The sequence below is a fragment of the Phyllopteryx taeniolatus genome, chromosome 4, assembly GCF_024500385.1.
Source record: "Phyllopteryx taeniolatus isolate TA_2022b chromosome 4, UOR_Ptae_1.2, whole genome shotgun sequence".
NCBI classification, from domain to species: domain Eukaryota; kingdom Metazoa; phylum Chordata; class Actinopteri; order Syngnathiformes; family Syngnathidae; genus Phyllopteryx; species Phyllopteryx taeniolatus.
This window is the reverse complement of record NC_084505.1, coordinates 31,251,470-31,272,718: the sequence shown is the minus strand read 5'-3', so window position 1 is coordinate 31,272,718 and position 21,249 is coordinate 31,251,470. Positions and strand designations below refer to the sequence as shown.

Sequence of the window (21,249 nt, the reverse complement as noted above, 5' to 3'; positions counted from 1 at the left end):
TCTGCCTTCTATATTTTCTATACTTGAACCAAATATGATGTAACCTGGTCGAATCACACAGATATTTTTTGGACCCGCCGCTGGCCAGGTCCCTTGTGGTGTTACTTAGTAGACCCACCATGATGGCTCATATTTTCCGTCACTTCCAACACTAATTTCATGAATTTTATCAACTACAAATGCCTCTTAACTATACATTTATTCCTTCCTGTGCATTTTAACAATTTATGAAGTGTTTGTTCATTATTGACTCTAAATGTTTTTTTCCCATGCACGTTTGAGGGCCAAAAAACTTGGCTCTTGACCATTATTTTGTAAACCTGGTTCATTAACTTTTTTTTAATTACTTGAGGTTCGTCATTATTGTATGCTGTCTGTTTCTCTGTTTAGCATGCTTTGCAATGATAGCAGCATTTTGAAAATAGGACAAAGATTAAGAAAGGTATGAACATTTGAAACTCGGATTCAACAAAAAAAAAAAAAAAAAAAGAGGGCAGTGTTCAACATTATTTTTAGTACATGCTGCGGGCCAACAAAACATGGACAGCGGGCCGAAAATGGCCGAAGAAGTCTCTAGCATGATATGGGATTGCCTGATTCAAAATCATTGCTACAGAACGGTTATAAAAAAGAAAAAAAAAAAGAAAAAAAAAGCTTACTTGTTGATTGCGGAGCTGAGCTCGTCCAGGCGTCGCGTGTCCGCGGCGGTGGTGTTGTCCAGCTTGGCGAGGCTGTCCATTCGCTTCAGAATCACCTCCAGCATGTCACTGATCTTCCTCAGCACACCGCGCGACTCCACACCTCCCAGCACTGAGCGACATGAAGATGCATGCAAAGCCAGTTAAAAAAGGGAGGAAGACAACACCACACCCCTGGGTTATTCTTTTATCTTTTCACAAAGAGTTTCATTTACATTGTTAACCTGCATATCTACAGCCAGAGCTGTCATTTCCTATGCCCACAAGCATGAACTGAATCCTGCCCAGTGCTATATTGTCATAACATGTCAACGTGGGCATTTTCCAGACCAGACATCCACACACACTGCAGCATGATATCTCAATACGAGCTTACCTTCATATTCGTTGACATCCTTTGATATAAAAATGAGGCTTGCGCTGTGAGTATGAGTTATGAAGCGCCAGGAATTAATTATGTGGAGGCTCTGTGTGCAAAAGCCAATTATTTCTATCACCTCACATTGCACAGCGGGGTACTCTTTGCAGTGTGCGGAGGGGCCTTCTATGTACTTAAGGGCACATAGTGGGATAAACCCTCTGGTTGCTGGGATTAAAAAGTGGAGTTTTAGCACAAGTAGTGTGTGGAAGATAGAATGGGATTTAAAAAAAAATAAATCTTCTTTTAGTACAACCCCAATTCCAATGACGTTGGGACACTGTGTTAAACAAATAAAAACAGAATACAATGATTTGCAAATCATGTTCGACCTATATTTAATTGACTACACTACAAAGACAAGATATTTAATGTTCAAACTGATAAACTTTGTTTTTAGCAAATAATCATTATATGGCTGCAACACGTTCCAAAAAAGCTGGGACAGGTGGCAAAAAAGACTGAGAAAGTTGAGGAATGCTCATCAAACACCTTTTTGGAACATCCCACAGGTGAACAGGCTAATTGGGAACAGGTGGGTGCCATGATTGGGTAGAAAAGGAGCTTCCCTGAATTGCTCAGCCATTCACAAGCAAAGATGGGGCGAGGTTCACCTCTTTGTGAACAAGTGCGTGAAAAAATAGTCCAACAGTTTAAGGACAATGTTCCTCAATGTACAATTGCAAGGAATTTAGGGATTTCATCATCTACGCTCCATAATATCATCAAAAGGTTCAGAGAATCTGGAGAAATCACTGCATGTAAGTGGCAAGGCCTAAAACCAATATTGAATGCCCGTGACCTTCGATCCCTCAGGCGGCACTGCATCAAAACAGACATCGATGTGTAAAGGATATCACCACATGGGCTCAGGAACACTTTAGAAAACCAATGTCAGTAAATACAGTTCGGCGCTACATCCGTAAGTGCAACTTGAAACTCTACTATGCAAAGCAAAAGCCATTTATCAACAACACCCAGAAACGCCGCCGGCTTCTCTGGGCCCGAGCTCATCTAAGATGGACTGATGCAAAGTGGAAAAGTGTTCTGTGGTCCAACGAGTCCACATTTCAAATTGTTTTTGGAAATTGTGGACGTCGTGTCCTCTGGGGCCAAGAGGAAAAGAACCATCCGGACTGTCATGGACGTAAAGTTCAAAAGCCACCATCTGTGATGGTATGGGGCTGTGTTAGTGCTATTGGCATGGGTAACTTACACATCTGTGAAGGCACCATTAATGCTGAAAGGTACATACAGGTTTTGGAGAAACATATGCTGCCATCCAAGCAACGTGTTTTTCATGGACATTATTTCAGCAAGACAATGCCAAACCACATTCTGCACATGTTACAACAGCGTGGCTTCGTAGTAAAAGAGTGCGGGTACTAGACTAGCCTGCCTGCAGTCCAGACTTGTCTCCCATTGAAGATGTGTGGTGCATTATGAAGCGTAAAATATGACAACGGAGACCCCGGACTGTTGAACAGCTGAAGCTGTACGTCAAGCAAGAATGGGAAAGAATTACACCAACAAAGCTTCAACAATTAGTGTCCTCAGTTCCCAAACGTTCATTGAATGTTGTTAAAAGAAAAGGTGATGTAACACAGTGGTAAACATGACCCTGTCCCAGCTTTTTTGGAACGTGTTGCAGCCATAAAATTGATGTTGATGATTATTTGCTAAAAAAAATAAAGTTTATCAGTTTGAACATTAAATATCTTTTCTTTGTAGTGTATTTAATTAAATATAGGTTGAACATGATTTGCAAATCATTGTATTCTGTTTACACAATGTCCCAACTTCATTGGAATTGGGGTTGTACAATTACATAGTTGCAACACTTCAGGGTCAGTGGGGCTATACATTAAGCCACAATGGGTGACAACAAAAAGATGTAGAAACCAAATGAGCACATCTTACATCCAGTGGAACCTTAAAAAGGTTAAACACAATCAGGTCAACGACAACAGCCGAGAAACAAATTTCTCACGGAAAAATAATGGTAAATTAAATATTCCGTTTTTTACCCATGCTGTTAAAAGTTTTATAACAGTAAGAACGTTAAATGTCAGACAAGTGTAAAAACAAGCCTCGGATAATGATGACTAACTATGACTAATGCAATTCCCGCTTAACTGTGATTATGCTACTACTGCGATTATACGTATTCCTTCGGATTCATCTCAATTATGAGTATTTTTAGACAACTTAGAATAGAATGCCTTTTATGGTCACTATACACATGTGCAATGAAATTGAGAGCAGCTCCTCCATTGCATTTTTTGGTATTATTAACAAATTGACATTTTTATTAGAGCCGCACAAGGAAATAATGTTATTTTACTGCTGAAATATGTGTGTGCCTGGGAGGCAAGTTTCCATATCGACAATAAACACAGTTGACTTTGTGACATACATTCAGCTCTTCTCTTTTTGTTATTGACGTTAACTTCTTGTTTGCGTTAGCCACATTATACTGAGCGGCAAGGAGAGAGACACACAACAGTTATTTTGCAGTTCGTTCTGTTTGCGGTTCTACGATCATCATCACATTTTCATCACATCACAACTCGGATGAATGTTACGCGTTTCAAGGACTGGTGTCACTAAACATATTTCAAATCCAAAGTACAAACTACACGTATTCCCCTTGGAAGAGCCAGGTTGGGTAAAACGGGAGGTTGCTGCAGCACGGCGATGTGCTTGTCGGCCAGGAATTGTTGGATGGTCAGGGCATTGTGAGCAGGCGTGGAGACACAGTGAAGCAGCCATGAGTGGTCCTGCCCCAACTCTCGCCTCTTCTCGCAATGCAATGAACAAAGCAAATGCCGCAGCATCTCTTTGTAGACGCGCTGCTTGATCATCTGGCCCACAGTGACGGGGCAAATTCGGCGTTTCTCTTTTGTGACGTCAGTCCTGGAACCTTTCTGACACCTTGTATGACTTAAGTCACAGTTGTGTTTACTTAGAATACAGTCAAATTTGATTCCCCAGTCACTTTTAACATGTTGCAGCACAATTACATGAAATGTATCGTCATGCTAATACATCATGTCAATTCCAAGCTTTCCTATTCTCTATGTACTGCATCAGGAAACGTAATAGTGGCACAGAATGACAAAACAAGAAACTGATTAAAAATGATCTATAACAACAAATATTTATGGTGAGGCATTTCAAGTGGGTGTGATCATTCAGAGCTTGAGGTTTATTGGTAGTAATTTTTGCCTTCAGTCGCAATGATTATAGTCATGCACAATATATGGCAGTTTGTAATGAACATTCCCATGTTAAAATTGCTTCTCTTAATGAACGAGTACATAAGTCAAAGAATTCTCCAATTTTATTGGAATGTCACCTTTAACCAGGAGGAATTGAGAAAAAAAAGAAAATTGGATGGAAGTGTTTTGATGTCTCACTTCACACCAATTAATCAAATATTGAATAAAAGCAGTACTGCGAGGTGTTTGCATTTCATATGGGAACCAATTTGCTTGAGTTTAATTGCAGAATATTAAAAGTAGCGAGCTGCTGGTATTCTCTTTTATACCCTTTTTTGCATGGGGTAAAATAAGTCTGCATGCATGCACACACACAAACATGCATCTAGTTAGTGGCCTGCTTTTCTCCACCATATTGGATTGAATCGTTTGTGTCTCTGCGCATTGCATCGCTCCAGAGGCCTATAAAGTGTGAACAGGACACTTTTAGTGCGTCGAGGGCGACTAAAGTGAGAAGAGTTGTTTATATGTGCACATGCAAATGTCTACTTATTCCGCATGCAAAAGTCTTTGCCATGGGAAGCACAAACATTATTATATGGAGTCCTTGGGTCCCTTGAAAGACGATATATAAATCGAAGATATCATTATTATTATTATTATTATTGGCTGCAATGTAAATCGTCAGTCTGTTTGTTTTCGTGCATTTGTGTCCGCTTGCATTAGTGGTAATGGGAATGTGACCCTCAGGAAAATGGATGGGTGAATAATATGGCACATTCATACTCTTAAAAAAAAAACTGATTCCTTGATGGTTATTTTTTTCCCTATAAAGTCCATCAAGATAATGTAGTGAAATGTCCATCCCTAGTTCAAGTACAATGGACTCATCTCTCACAAATTCAAGGCTGTGTATGTTCCCAAAAGTGAGCTCATGTATATTAAAGCAAAAGGGGGGGAAAGGGGGACAAAGGTGACCGAAAGTGCAAACTAAAACTGTTGTTCTGTTGGAACACAAAAGCCTGTTCAGAGGTATTTATTTTTAGATCGGCAAAAGGCACTGAAGAATTTCCTTAACGGTTTAGAAATGCTCATCAAATGCCACACAATGCCCTAAAATAGCAGTTTTAAAACAGGAAATTTAAAGAGGGGGGCGAAGAAGTGACGGATGAATGTTATGGCACTTTGAAAACTCTTCCACTGTCTTGGTGTCTTGCAGAGTCTTTGAAAAGAAGCTAAATCGTCTTGACGCGAACATTCAAATGTGAGTAAGCTCGGAGCGTCAACCTGTGAGTGACTCACATCACACACGTCTACAAACACACACACACACACACACACACTCCTATGCACCACAACAGGATAGTGTTTTTTTTTTTTTGTTTGTTTTTTTTGATGGGCCGTAGGGCGTGTTTGCATATTCATGTTACGAGAAAGCCATTTGTGAAATGATGAATACTGACAGGACCGCCTGGTCGACACTAAATTAACCGGCGATTTGTCTGCGCAACTTCCAGCTATGAAGCGGCTGGATTTCTGAAAAAGGTCGTCGCATTATTCATTGAGAGCTCTGCGAATAGTCATTGTTAATACAGCCAACTTCCCGTTCATCACGGGGAAACATATTCAAGGATTCGAGGACTTTAATTGTCATGCACAACAACACATTTACACGACATGGCATGAAATTTGATACCAGAGGTCCCAGATTAGCCCAATAAATTGCCATTTACTGTGTTTTCGCGATGGCTCTGCCCTGGTCAAATGACATCAAAGTGTGTGTTTACTCATGTTGCAAACAGTGTTTTAATACCCTCAAGTGCCTGTTACTCCATGGCAAAAAGATCTACAGTATACATTAAAAGCCATAAAAACCACAGATTTCCACAACGTCAGGAATTTCTGAGTCAGACAGATAAATTCCACAAACAAATCCAAGATATGGCTGGAGCGGCATCGATGAACCGAGATATTTGGAGGGAACACCATGAAGTGTTCGGCGTAAAAGGCAAGACATACGCTGCTCTTGTGTGTCCTTAACATGGAACGAAGCGACACAATCCAAAAACCAACTCCTTTCCCAGCAGACAAGAGGCTTAATGGCCCGACGACCGCTCCAATCTCCACAACAACTCATCTCATCTGCACACCAACACAATTACCACAAATTGCATTCATGTTAATTATTATGGCGCAGGAGCTCTACTGTTCATTAGCTAAAGAACAGCAGGAGTGGCTGTATATGTTCCTCTTTTTTCTCTATTTGCTGCACAAATGCTTTAAGCAAATGAAAATGTCGCCATTAACGCCTGCACCCGGTGAGAGACGCATGCAGGGTTTTAATAGAAAATATCAAAGACCAAGCACGGGGGAAGGAGCAATGATAAAATGGTGACCAACCGATAATGTTTAAATAGTTTGCTGCATCCTATTTTCAGTTCTTATCGTAGTGGCTTACCATTGAAGGAATCATTGACACCAATAGCTGATATTTTCTGGTCCACGTAGTATGAGTAACCTGTAATTGGCATGTACCTGTAGTGGAACCGGAAGCAGCCTCAGAAGCGGATATCGAACTAGTAGCCCTTCACATTACTCTGTACTAAAGAAGCAGCTCTCAGTTTCACCAAATAGAATAGAATAGAATAGAATCAACTTTATTGTCATGAAGTAGAGAATCACTCCCTCTCGTGCGATATTGCTTAATTGTTGTGTATTTGGTTTTGTTTAATCATTGAACAATGACCCAAAAAAAGAACTGGCTACTATGCCCATTTTAAGGCTGGTCAGATTTGTCTTTGTATAGTGAGAAACAAGGGGATTGTCAACTCCCAACCGGTTATCCATTAGGAACTATATTTGCTAGGTCTTCCAATCCTCTTGTCGTCTCGATCACTTTTTATGTTAATGTGTTCATTCTCATTTGCGGTGAAATGTCAGTTTGTGTCTACGTGCGACAGTCAAAAATAACAGCATATACGCAAAAACAGCATAAAACACTAATCTGTTTGGACTTGGGTCTTGGTGAAACTATGACAAAATAGCACAGAGCCTTTAAGACGGATGTTTCCAAACGCCAGCAATGCAGTGTTTATGAACAATGGCCTCCCGACTGTTGGCAAGCTCCTTCTATTCATGCGCACCACACACCCTCTCGAGCCAAGCGGACAGGCCTGACGGACGCCAGCCTTGACCCTCATTAACATGTCCACCATCTAGCGAGGTTGACGTCTCTCGACTGGCCGCCGTTCGCCACAAGTGCGCTGACAGAAGCGGGGCTGCGGGGCCCTCCTTCCATCAGAGACCACATCAATGCATGTTAGCGCGACACAGCACTGAGGCAGAGACAACTTGGGATGCGGTGTGTCCACAAAACGTGCGCGTTTGTGAGGTTAAAGCTAATGGGGGGGTGTATGTTCTAAGGGAGATTTTAATGAGGTGAATAGTGTCCGTCATTACCATGACAACCCCAGATCAGCCACTTTAGTCTGGTGGTTAATAGCAATAAATGTATTCCATGTGCTGTATTTTCTTATGACCACCCGAAGGGCTTTTATCAATCAATGAAATCTGATTAAAAAAAGGAAGGAGCTAAAGCAAGGACAATGGAAGCGAAAGAAGGACAAAGCAATAAACGGGGTTTCATATAAAAGGATTTTAAATGATCATCCAAGTGTACTTGGGAAATATCACATCAGTCCTGAAAGCCTGTGTCCTATTTATTGTCATCACGTAATAGTAGCAATGTCTGAGAGACAGACAATCTAATTTTAAACATTTTAATCAATGGAAATGCTTTGGGTTATTTTGTCCCATTGCCGCCACACTGATGTGGCGACTGATATCTACTGTAGATACAGTAAAAGTTCAAATGTTCACCTTCCGTGTGCAAATACAGTATATCCTGCATTTGTCCACTCCAAACAAAAGCACCATAGATTTATCATTGCAGCAATACACTTTTCCCAAGCAACTCCAATCCTAAATAATAAAGAGGATTGACCAAAATCTCCGTCATCATACCAAAATTCAAGTCCATCCCTTTAATCGTTTCTTTCATGCTTTGTCTCCATTTGCAATCCCATTGATGTGCACGCGAATTTCTTCAGAATGTCATCTGATCTTACATTCTTTCAATCCCCACGTCACAAGTGTTTTTCTGTGGTAAAAATTAATTAGCATCTGTCCAGGTTTCGCTCTGTGAAGGGAGGGAGCTTTGGCGGAAGCCGCAAGAGTTTTTTATTTTATTTTTTTTTCTATGGCACACTTCAGCACTCTGGCGCTTTTTAGTCACAGGTAATGCAGCAACGGAGCAAAGTTGCATGTGAGAAAGGTCAAATGTTGCGCTTCAAACTGAGGATCACTCTGGCGCACTCACTTATAAGGTTATTTGCTTTTTAGTCACAGGTAATGCAGCAACGGAGCAAAGTTGCATGTGAGAAAGGTCAAATGTTGCGCTTCAAACTGAGGATACACTGATTAAAATTTTACAGCTGGGGCAGCTTATGTGCTCAGTGCAAATGTGTTTATACAAAGGCCAATTAAAACCAGTTTTTCTTCTGCTTAGTGTCGTGGATATTTCTCTTATGAGATGATCTGCTTTCTGTTGCTGTTATTCAACAGAGCATTTACAAGTGAGTAAATGACCATGAAGAGAAAAGGACCGATCTAACTTGTATGTTAGCCAAACACAATGATCGCATAAATATGTTTGTACTATGCATCCGAGGTTAAGGCATATCTACATTGCTGCATGCATGCACACGCGCCGGGAAAAAATTACAGCTGCTATCTGTATTTGGTTGGTTGGTTAGGAAATCGTGGTAACAAATCGGTTACAACCGCAGCACAAAAAAAAAAAAGAAGAAAATCATCGCAAATGTCACAGGAATCAAGATGGAGGTAATAATAAGTGTCCAAAGATGCAAATCAAAGGGTATGTTGTAGCTAACATTAGCAATTTCCCATTGCGGCTGTAGCAAATAAGTTACTCCGTTTAGGTTTTAACATGCAAAATAGTCCCTTGTACATACGAGCCGAAGGAAGTTGTGGAGCCCATACGAAGGCAAAGAACGTCCGCCATTGTTGGATTTGTTATCGTTAGGATAAAGGATAAACGACAGCTGGCATATTTGATCTGCTGTGATTGACATGCACCTGCACACAATGCACATGCTTTTTCAATCCCATGGTACAGTGAATTATTTATCAATTCCCTTGTGCTGAGCATGGCGTTCTTATGAAATATTGATGATCAGTTACAAGACAGTGGCAAGCATTGGTCTTGTAGTCCGACTGTGTCCTTCTACGTCCAAAGACTATATAATGTATGTATGTATGTAATATAATATAACATAATACAAGTTATTTTGTGTTGTTGTATGTTCCTTTCTCTGTCGGATAAATTGGCTCGGTTCTATCGGCATGTATCTTTGGCACCCGTCCCCTTCTCTTGTTCTTCAGTTTGCTTTTGAATGTGATCAGCTAAACGACCACAAACATCATTTTTCAATCACAGAATCTCAAAGAGGCTTTGCTGTATTCCCTGTTAACTCTCGCATTTCGTTTTCTCCTGCAAAGTGCTTCAACTGCTCCATGGCGGGTTTCAGAAGCTGCTGGTTTACCGTATGATGCAATTCACTTGCCGATCGAGTCATTTTCCATCTGTTTTTTGTGCATCAGACACTGATGGGAAAGCTGATCATTGTAGTTATTTAGTTTGTTGAGCTTCTGCTTAGTTGCCTTTTATCCCCGATGTGCTCGGAATTTTTTTTATAAAAAATAAAAATATATAAATTTATATGATTTATAGAAATTCATATATGAAAATATATGAATTTATTCCCACGTATGTATACTCTCTTCAATGCATAGCATTTCTGTTTTCTGCACTGCATCCAGTATGTTTATGTGGCTTTTGGATTATTATTTTTTTTTTTTTGTCCAGTTAGATTTCAGCTTGTATGTGGTGCCATATCAATCTAATCCGCCCGGGATCAGAATCAGTGCTGGCCGATGTAACTTAAACTTTATGAGCAATGGGAACATTTCTTTAGCCATTACAATTTCAAATTTGCCTTAACAGAATGACATAAGCATTTTTCCACCCCCCCATCCTCTGATTGAAAACTTGTTACAGCCAACTTCGGCTCGCCAAAACACAGCTATCTGCACAAACATTTAATATTTAATTTAACATTTACTAATGAGAATCCCTGAGAAGTATGGTGTATTTTATTTATGTTTCATGTTTTTGTCAAGTTCATAAATATTGATTTGGAACTGCTTCAAATGATGAACACAGCACAACTGTGTTTTAAAAAATTCTTTTTTGTGGTTTTCCATGGTATTGATGGTTTCTATAATTGCGACATGAGAGTGGTGGTATCAAGAGGAAGATTAAGCATCTCGATATACAAATCTAGATAATGGTCCTTGGCATGAACAGAGAGGCATTTGGTGACACCTTCAGAAATGTACTTTTCTGTACTGACTTATGACAATGGATCATCCACTTCAATTGTACCGAGATGGACATTTAAATAGTACTTAAGAGCTTTAGAAATAATGTTGCCTATTTTATTTTTGTTGTTGTGAAGTGAATCGTCTCAATACAACTTTTTTTCTCAACAATGACATGAAAAATGTTTTTTATTTTACTTCATACCTGCAGTGAAGATTTAAACTTTGTACACAACAGCTTTTTGACATCCGCAAATGTGTGACACGTGGATAATATCAAAGCTGTTGCTCTGATTACAATGGTCACATGAACATTGAAAGCACTGAAGGTTGTGACATGAAAGTGTTCACTCCGTGCAGCAGATGGAAGACAATTGAAGGGTGGAGGGGAAAACAAGGGATGCTGAGAGGCTGATAGTAATTTTAAGTGACTGTGCAGTGATTGCAGTGTGCATTTGGGTTTTGGCCACACACGCATCTCCATTTAGATTGGCATCATGGTGTTTTCCCTGCTTTTAATATTGGAAAGAAAACATCTTTGGTGCCTTGAAACGAGCTTGCTTCTTTTCACAGCAATCACTTCTGACATTGACACCTACTCTCGGTGCTGTCAAAAAACTTGGTTTTTCCACTCTTGTCATATCTTCCGTAGTTGTTTTCCATGACAGTGTGATTGAATAAAAGCACAAGAAGCAACAGAAAAGCTATCCATCCATTTTCCGTACCTCTCTAGGTTCAGTGGGGCTATACATTAAGCCACAATGGGTGACAACAAAAAGATGTAGAAACCAAATGAGCACATCTTACATCCAGTGGAACTTTAAAAAGGTTAAACACAATCAGGTCAACGACAACAGCCGACATCCTCTTTGTTTCATAATTCAAAACAAATTTCTCACGGAAAAATAATGGTAAATTAAATATTCAGTTTTTTACCCATGCTGTTAAAAGTTTTATAACAGTAAGAACGTTAAATGTCAGACAAGTGTAAAAACAAGCCTCGGATAATGATGACTAACTATGACTAATGCAATTCCCGCTTAACTGTGATTATGCTACTACTGCGATTATACGTATTCCTTCGGATTCATCTCAATTATGAGTATTTTTAGACAACTTAGAATAGAATGCCTTTTATGGTCACTATACACATGTACAATGAAATTGAGAGCAGCTCCTCCATTGCATTTTTAGGTATTATTGACAAATTGACATTTTTATTAGAGCTGCACAAGGAAATGTTGTTATTTTACTGCTGAAATATGTGTGTGCCTGGGAGGCAAGTTTCCATATCGACACTAAACACAGTTGACTTTGTGTTTTTACTTTCCTTTCAGTAAGAAGGAACAAAGCAAGAACAATGGCGACCGTGGAACAGTGTCTGCTAGAACAAATGGACCTAGATGACCAGATGATACGTTTAATTGTGCTGCAAAATCGATCAAGAAGGCGGCAGCGTAGATGGTATGTAGAACCAAGGCGCACGCTGAGTACGTCATCACAGCATGTGACTAAAAAAAACGGACCAATCACAAGAGATGATCTCCGCGGCGTTCGATGCGCAGCAACAATTTTTGCCGTGTGCGCATCAAGCTATGCAGAGGGGCCGCACGGGGCAATTCGTCGGTCACGTGAGGCAATGCGTGCGTTGTCGAGCGCGGGAGTATAAAGAGGCCTTGACTCTGGGCGAGAGGTGGGGTACACCCAGAACTGGTCGTCAACCAATCGCAGGCCACATATAGACAAACAACCACTCACACATACATTCAGACTTATGGACAATTTAAAAGTCTTCAAGTAACCTACCATGCATGTTTTTGGAATATGGGAGGAAACTGGAATACCCGGAGAAAAAACCCACGCAGGCACGCGGAAAACATACAAAGTCCACACAGGGGGAGGCCGGATTTGAGGCAGAAGTGCTAACCAGTCCCTCACCGTTACGCCCAACAAGAAAGCTAAGTTTGGGAAATTTATATTCCCTTTTCACCGTAAATTTCATAGCTTCAAAATCATTTAGATAAATGACATTGCAGAGGGAGTCCAGGACCATAAGGTCCATTTGTCATGCATGGCAGTGGGCTAAAGCAGCTGGGACTCCCCTCAGTGTAAAATTCCTTGATATTTAGTTTTTATTTTTTCTTTTTTTTCTTTTGAGGCTTTACCTGCAATCAAAAGATTGTTAATCAGATAGTAGTGTGATGCACGTGTTTAGCTCTGTGTTTTGGGTCTGGTCGGATGACCAATGAGACTTGCCGGACCTTTCCGACACTGGGTAGCACATTTCGCTCCACAATAACATGGTGTTGAATTTCATATCCTGAATAGATTCAAGACACCTGAATGCAACGCAGCCCCAAAACATAAAAGACTCTGCTCCAAGCATCACGGTAGGGACGGTGTTCTTTTCTTTGTATACTTCATTTTTGCGTCATTAAACACAGAGCTGATGAGACTTTTACCAAAAACATCTAGTTTTGTCTCAGCAGTCCAAATGATATTCTCGCCAGAAGCTTTGTGGCAAATTCTAGTATCAGTTTCAAGCAGGGCTGCACGATGAATTGTTTGAGCATCGTCATCGCGATGAGCGCATTCGCAATACTCACATCGCAAGGTCCTGCGATGTAAGAGGCAAAAGAACTTTGGTAATAACATGCACTGCGCACATCATTCCACCATTCACAATCTTCCCGTGAAAAGTTTGGCAGAGAACAAAACATTCTCCAAATAAGAGGCACAACCTTCTTGCTTCAAGTTGTTTATTCTTCACTCCCAGCTGTAATTTATTGCAAAACTGTCACATAAAACAAATAAACGATGAATGTCCACTACGATGATAAGAGAAGCAAGACATGCTAATAACATCAGCGTTGATCTTCCAGTAAATTATAACCCTTCAAATAGCACACGGAGCAGCCAAGAGTATTATATACTATATATATATATATATATAATATATATATTATATACTATACTCTTCTTGTATGATTATTTAACTATTAATGAGGACACAGAAAACAATTTCACATCTGTATTTAATGTAGAGTATCGCGCTTCTGAATGCAACAAATGAATGCAACCCCCCCCCCCCCTGAAAATAAATTAAGACCACATAGACTTTTCATAAGACTACAATAATATAGCACGGGCTATTACAGGTAACTAAAGGCTGATGTGACAAATACAAGTATAAGCTAGCATGTATAAGTCATGTTCTTGCCAGTGATTTGGCTTGGTGGCACAGTTAATGCCACGCGTTGTCTTCACCATATCCAAAAGTGTTCTGCTGCTTATGACGGCTGCGATGCTATTTACGGAAGTGCTCCGTGGAGGAAGTGAAACGTCTCTCGGGGCACATGTGGGGAAAACAAAGAACGAGAGAGGGGGAGAAATTGCTGTAATATGACTTAGCGCTCTTCACTTTGCATCTTTCACACTTCAATAGACTTGTCTTTGATTTCTGCAGCATGCTGCGGAATTAGGATTTTCACTCATTATTTTTATCTCTTCATCTTTCTTTCCCTCCCTGTTCTTTTTCCCCATCCATCTCTGCGGGTCTGTGGTTTGAGGGCTGTAAAGTCTGTACTGCTCACTGAAGTCACGACAATATGAATAATCACTGCTTGTGATTAACAACTGAACAGAAATTAGCTGATTTAAGCCCCTCCCCACCCATTCATTTCAAATGTATGCAACAGCCAGTAAGAATCTGTATGATTTTTAAATTAATCATCTAATCTAGTTTTTACATTTTCAAACTTGTACTTTTTTTTTTTTTTTTTTTTTTTGCTGTCACACCTTTCATTTGTCCTTGGTGTACTTGTTTTGGCATTGCAACTAATACAAACTACAGCAGTTATTTTTTATTTATTTTTTCTCCCCCAAGCAGTTATGATGCCATCAGTAGGACGGAATGACAAGCTGCGAGTGTGACATTATCTAGATCTAGGAAAATAACCAGTTTATGGCAGAGGTGATGATGAGCTAGTGACACGTAAGACGATACAGGGAAGGTCATTTAGACAGCGGATTACGGTGTACAGTACTTACACAGTCACCTTCCCAGATCTCATAACCATAATACCGTGTAATATAATGGAGAAACTTCTCATTCACAGCTAATGGCACTTGGGTCAGAACAATGGCTCAGGCAACTTGGAAACTGGGTCAGCTTTCTCATTAATATGTATTGGAGTTAAAAGTTGGATAAAGTAGTGCAAAGCTATGAGGGATAAATACAAATCTGGATGGTGACGCTGTGTGCTGTGAAACACTAACAGTATTGACTGGTGAAGTAGGCACTGTCCAGTAATAACCTTTTAATTACATTTTTAACAATTGGAGTGTCTGTGATTTCCTGCAAATACTGTTTTAAGTGTGTAGGGACGGCGTGGTGCCGAAGAGCACACCCCGCAACCGGCCGGTGGCCAGTTCGTATCCCCGCCCGAGCGCATGTTGTCGTTGTGTCCCTGGGCAAGACACTTAACCCACATTGCCTATGAATGAATGCGGTTGGATGTTTGGTGGTGGTCGGAGGGGCCGTAGGCGCAGAAAGGCAGAGATGCTTCCATCAGACTGCCGACGGCAGCTGGGGCTACACGAGTAGCTTACCACCCCTACGGCATGACTGCGGACTGAATGAATAACGGGTACAATAGGAAAAGAATCTTTGAGTCCCTTGAAAAAGCTCTATACAAGTCAAATGCATTATAATAATAATAATTATTATTATTATTATTAGGTGAACAGCTAGAACTGTCATTCAAAATATACTTCCACTTCACAGCACAGCTCCCCTAGTTTGTTCTGAAAATGAGCAAAGACACATAAATCACAGCGAAGACAGGAGCTTATTGTCCTTGCTCGTTTGACAAAAGCAAGTGCCATAAACTTGAGATAACAGTGTTTTTTGCACGAGGAACGGACTCCGATAGATGCATGATCAAATTCAGTTTGCTAAATTGGCCAATAGTAAACTAGAAACGCACGCTGCATTGTATCCCACCAGCCATCCTCCAACTGATGACCATAATCTCTGTTAGAGTTTGTTATTTACCATTGTCAACCAGAATATTTCAATCAAGTCAATAATGCCTTACAGATGTCTCAAAAAGAAGTGGCGGTTTGTGTAACATATGTCCACAACTGTCCCCTGCAGTTCAAATGAAACCGTCTTTTCAATAACCTAAAACCACAATAAATGACGATAATTAGCGGTACACCTTTTTTGGGCCCATGTTGAGATCTCTTATAACCGTTACAAACAACAAAATGCCAAACAAAACAGTTCCACGCATAAAATATATTCAGAGGCAGCAGACACACCACCTGTCTGTTCAAAACAAAAAAGGCAAGATTTGTTGCGGGGTCTGACAGGCAGTCAATGTAATCCACCATAACATTTGCCTTCCACAGTGCTAAGTGGCCTTTAAACTGCTGACACACAGACACACACGCACATCTGGCAGAACTGCCGCTGACATTGACGGGTCAAAACGGAGCTTGTTTTAATCTGCGTTCATAAAAAGAAATCTGTTTTGTCATGTTTAATCGCAAAGTCATTGCTTCACAATATTTCATCTGTGGCCATCTAAAAGTGGCTCACTCAACAGCTGTCTGGTTGCCCGCCAAAACACAACTGTTGAGTGACATCTTCTCCTTCACCAAGTTAAAACTTCATGTCAGCACCATGTTCTCCTCCATCTCATTCCACTGTTCTCACCTCTTCCTAATGTGTTGGTGTGGCTGATTATGTCAATCAATGTGCAGGGGATTACCAAAGCAATTTTTTTGCCTTACCCTTCTATCTCCATCCTGCTTCAAAGCTGCCGAACAAGAACAAATGTGCTCAATTAGATTTCAAGTCCAAAGCCACCATGTATTGACTGAGCACTCTTGGTCATTTTGTTTTTTAAAGCAGCAGCAGCCTAAGATGACAATTGAGTCAACAAACCTCAAAAAGGCAGCATGGAGAACAATGCTCTATTGTTTTTGCAAAAATCAGGCGCAAACAGATGTGGAAGCTTGACCGACTACCCGGGCCCACCCAGGGTGAGTGAACACGCAATTTAGTGAGCGCTATTTGGGATCTTATTAAGAATCAGGCAGAGTGTCCAATGCTCACTAAGACACAATTTACTTCTCAAAAAGAAAAGCGGTGGTAAATGATATGTTCAAAGACTGTTGAATATTAACAGCAGGTAACATTTTTAACATTTATGATCGTTTGGAATGTAACTGTCAGCAGTTAATTTTTTATGAAGATGCAGTTTTCCCATTTCTATTTTCTGTGAAGAAAGGTTGATTCCAAACAAATAGGGAAATGCTCAGCAACCTGCAAAGGTTGTGTTCAACTGTATAACTTGACTGCATTTCACTTCAGTGGCACCATGCCCTCTTTAATGGAAGAAAAAAAAAATAATTCAACCCTGTATTTTCATTCCTTCTACGAGGCAGGTCATGCTTGTAGACTAATTCTAGTAGTACTAATAGTCGTATTTGCCGTCATCATCATCAGCTCCAAATCTGCCAGATGCGCACATCTGTAGCATGCGAGCAAATTAGCACTGCAGAACAAAACGATTTGTATTGCGTTTTAATGCCAATGAACCCACTGTACAGCTCATTTCATCTGCCTAGCTGCCATTGTTCAACAGTGTTTTAATCACAACTCATTAACACTTTCTATTAGCCTGCAGTTATGACGTTGACATTTATGATGAGCAGTCAAACTGCAGCGTCTGAGACAAGGTTCATTTCATTGGAATCGGGCCGAAACCTCCTATGTCCAAATTTTGGAAATGTTTTAAAATTTTGTATTTTACCACAAATCTACAGTATACTATTGGTTCATCCTGATGTGTGTGTTATTTTTACAAATTAATGAAACAATCAAAAGTATTGTAATTTACTTGCTCTTTTCGACGATGCAATGTTTATGACTCAACAAAGAGCGTTTTTTTTTTTTTTTTGGCTTCCTCAAAAGTGATGGTTTGGGAGATACAATTATTCTGCCCCACGCTGGCCGTTTAGAGTCACTCTGATCCACCTATACAATTTCAATTTGGTTTCCATAATTTGAAATATGCAGAGGAAACAGATAGTTTTCTGTCTCTTTGTATGTTTTGTACAGAACACTTTATGAGTGCCACATATTCACGCAGAAAAGAACAAGTACAAGCCAATACGAAGTAACCCATTAGCTTGTTGGCCCTTGGTGGGTGAGGTTACACAGAATCACATATACACACACGCGCACGCACGCACACACACACACACACAGAGAAGGTCCCTAGGCTACAAGTGCACTGATAAAGTGTACTCCCAGAGTGACTTGCGATGCACCTTACACCAGCGACGTGCAGAAGATTGTCATGCCACATTTGTTCTACATGAAGTGATGGGAAGGAAACATCACTGCAGGGAGTTTGTGATGGAGATGAACTGCCAGCTAGGGAGGAAAAAAAGGAAAAAAAACACATGAAAGCAGGCCACAGATTAAGGCTGCACGATGCGCTCGACTGGTTTCCTGCATGACGATGTTCTGTGGGGGGGGGAGTGACCAAAACAGCAAACGACTAAGAGGTAGTTGAAAAGTTGAGAGAAGACTTCTACCAAAGTGGAAAGACTGTCGTCAACAACACAAAGGATTCCTGTCATTGTTACATGTAGAGAAGTGTGTTCATCCAAAAAAACAATATGAAGGCTCTCTGCCAGGACCCAAAGGGTTTAATGAATTTGTATCAAATGCTCAGGCACCATAAAAAAAATACCGGAAAAAGATGCTACTATGCCACGCTGTTGACTTAATTGTGTGAAGCAATGTATACATGACTTTATTAACTATTGGGAGGGAAGCAAACAGCCACGTTGGGAAATTGAGGACGCGCCCGTGTCGGGTGTGAAGTATAACATTTGTGAGACAGCCACTATTGTTTTTAACATACAGGAAACCAGGAGAGGCGACTATTGGGGTTAAACTTGGGGTTAAACTTGACATTTCTGTACTACCTTTCCATCAGTCCCTTACACTTTCGCATTGTCCCGGGCCCTGAAGGCAAAAAATCGACAGGTCCACTTAGTCATTCAGTCCTTGTTCGTGCTGTTTATACAGAACAGCAAGCCACAAAGAAAAAGCTGAAAAATGCCACTGCATGTCATAAACCAATGAAGTAACGGGTAAACCTCTTCATGCTTGGCGGAGGTAAATGATGACCTATCTGCAGCTAGTAAGTGAGTAAACTGTTGGTAGGGGTCTTTTTAGGACATAGAGGAGCAACGCTTTGGGGGACTTGTGCCAATGTAAAATGTTAGCATGAGTCTTCCTATGACTAATGTGAAGAAAGGACTAAGTTTAATGCAAGCCCGGCCGGCCCAAGCGCGGCAACATCTACAAATGCAATGTTCACCTCTCAGCCATATATTCCCCGTTTCGTAAATGACAGCAGAATCTTCAAGCCGTCGGCTATTAGACCTGGGGAGTTTCCGAAATAATAAAAGAATACGTGAGAGAGGAAAATAAAATTAGATTCTCCATCCCATCAGGGAGCACAAAGAGTTATCAAGCCTCGGGTCGTACACAGCTAGAACAAACAGCGTCGTAAGAGTCAAGCTGAGGCTAAAAGGGACTTTCGTGGCTTCTTGTTATTATAATAAACCGACTGCATAGTATGAACACGCTCCATAGGGAGAGCCTTTGATCAAACTAAAATCTCCCTTGTGTCGGATTCATTTTAACGTGGAGATAAAAGCGCACCTTTTATGTCGGCTACCTTTCATCTGTGGACTATGTGAGAAATATAAGCTCTAGAAGTCTAATTTGCTTTCTTAATCAGAGATGCGCACAACAACATAGGCCAGAAATCTGTTTCACACTTACGCCTCATTTTGCAAACCACCACCACCACCACCACCACCACTGAACTTGTGTCAGCTCACAGCCCATGAGGAGTTTGAGAGTTACTGAGGAGAGGCAGGGATTTAAGAAGATGGAAGCCGATAATCCAGGAAAGAGAGAGGTGGCAATGGGATTCAGCTAATACTCAAACATTCGCTAGGCTTTGCAGAGCAGCTCACACTATGATGATAAGCCCCACACAAATGTAGGTTTTATTGTGCTAAGAGAAGGTTAAACCCCAAAAGTAAAAATATCTCAAAACATCATACGAGATGGTAACGCTGCAACGTACTGCTAATATTTAGCCGACACGTCGTACTGAAAATGACAATTTTGTTGAAATGCTATATTCTATCAGAATTCCAAGTGTAGAAGTTTGAGTGGACGTTTGACTGTCAAATGCTCATAGGTCATTGAATTTGGAATATGACCAAAATGTTCAGGAAAATATCTTAAAGGACTTTTACACAATTCTAATCAGGCCCTTAATAAGATGTGAGTGCCACATTTAAAGACCCCAACATTTGTGAGTGCCACATTTAAAGACCCCAACAATTTTCACCGTCTCTGAACAGCCCCATCCTGCCTCTCCCGCGGGGTGTGCCTACATGACTACCGGTTTGTATTACCGCGACTACAGAGTGTGAATCCTAGGAGAAACATGGCTGCCGGAAGAAGTCGAGCAGTACAGCCGTACGCGTCTGAATCCTGAGTTTGACCCTTGAGTTGAGGAGAATCCTCCACTCTTTAAAAACAACAGGGGCAGATACAAAGTTCTGGATAAGCAGTTCAGAGTATGAATGAATTCATGGATGGATGGACATAAAAATTAACATAAGACAATTGAACATAATTTAAAAACAATAAAACAGTAACAATGCCAAGGAATAAAAATGTATTTTAGGGCAGGTTTAAAAAAAATGGACAGCAAAGGGGCTTGTCTAACGTGCACCAAGAGGTCATTCCAGTGTTTGAGAACAGCAACAGAAAAACCTTATGCTCTCTGAACTTCCGCTTGGACTTCAGTACCTCCAGGGAGCAGCTGTTCAGCTGACAGGTGAAGCACCGGGCCGGAGCGTCAGGATGGAGAAGTTCAGAGAGGTGAGGCAAGACGGGACCATTTTGAGATGTGAAAACAAATTAGAAGAATCTTAAAATGAACTCTGAAGTGCACAGGCAGCCAGTGGAGGGAGGCAAGTATAGTTAGGTGTTCCAGTTAAGAGATCAGCGGCAGCATTTTGAACCACCTGCAGACATTTGAGGGAGGACTGGCTGACTCCAAAGTGAAGTGCATTAAAGAAATCCATTCGGTATGGGATGAAGGCAGAGATTACAGTTTCAAAGTGCTGCTGTGAAAGAAAAGGCTTCACCTTTGCCAGCTGCATGAGTTACCAAGAGCTTGACTTAACTACCGCACCATTTTGCCGATCCAATTTAAAATCACTGCCCAAGTTTGAAACTGTTCGCTTAACAAAGTATGGCATGGGGCCTAAATCAACAGGGGGGTGATTTACAAGGGCCACTGCGACCAAACACCATCACTTCTCTTTTCTA

General features: G+C 40.7%; 1 protein-coding gene across 3 annotated transcripts in view; it reads right to left on the bottom strand.

Moving 5' to 3' along the window:
• Window positions 1-21,249, bottom strand: part of LOC133477180 (alpha-1,6-mannosylglycoprotein 6-beta-N-acetylglucosaminyltransferase B-like) — a 92,997-nt gene that overhangs the window by 61,997 nt on the left and 9,751 nt on the right. For all 3 annotated transcript variants that reach the window (XM_061771657.1, XM_061771658.1, XM_061771660.1), the window contains one exon: window positions 660-810. In XM_061771657.1, coding sequence (XP_061627641.1) covers window positions 660-810 — 151 coding nt within the window. The remainder of the gene's footprint in view (window positions 1-659; window positions 811-21,249) is intronic.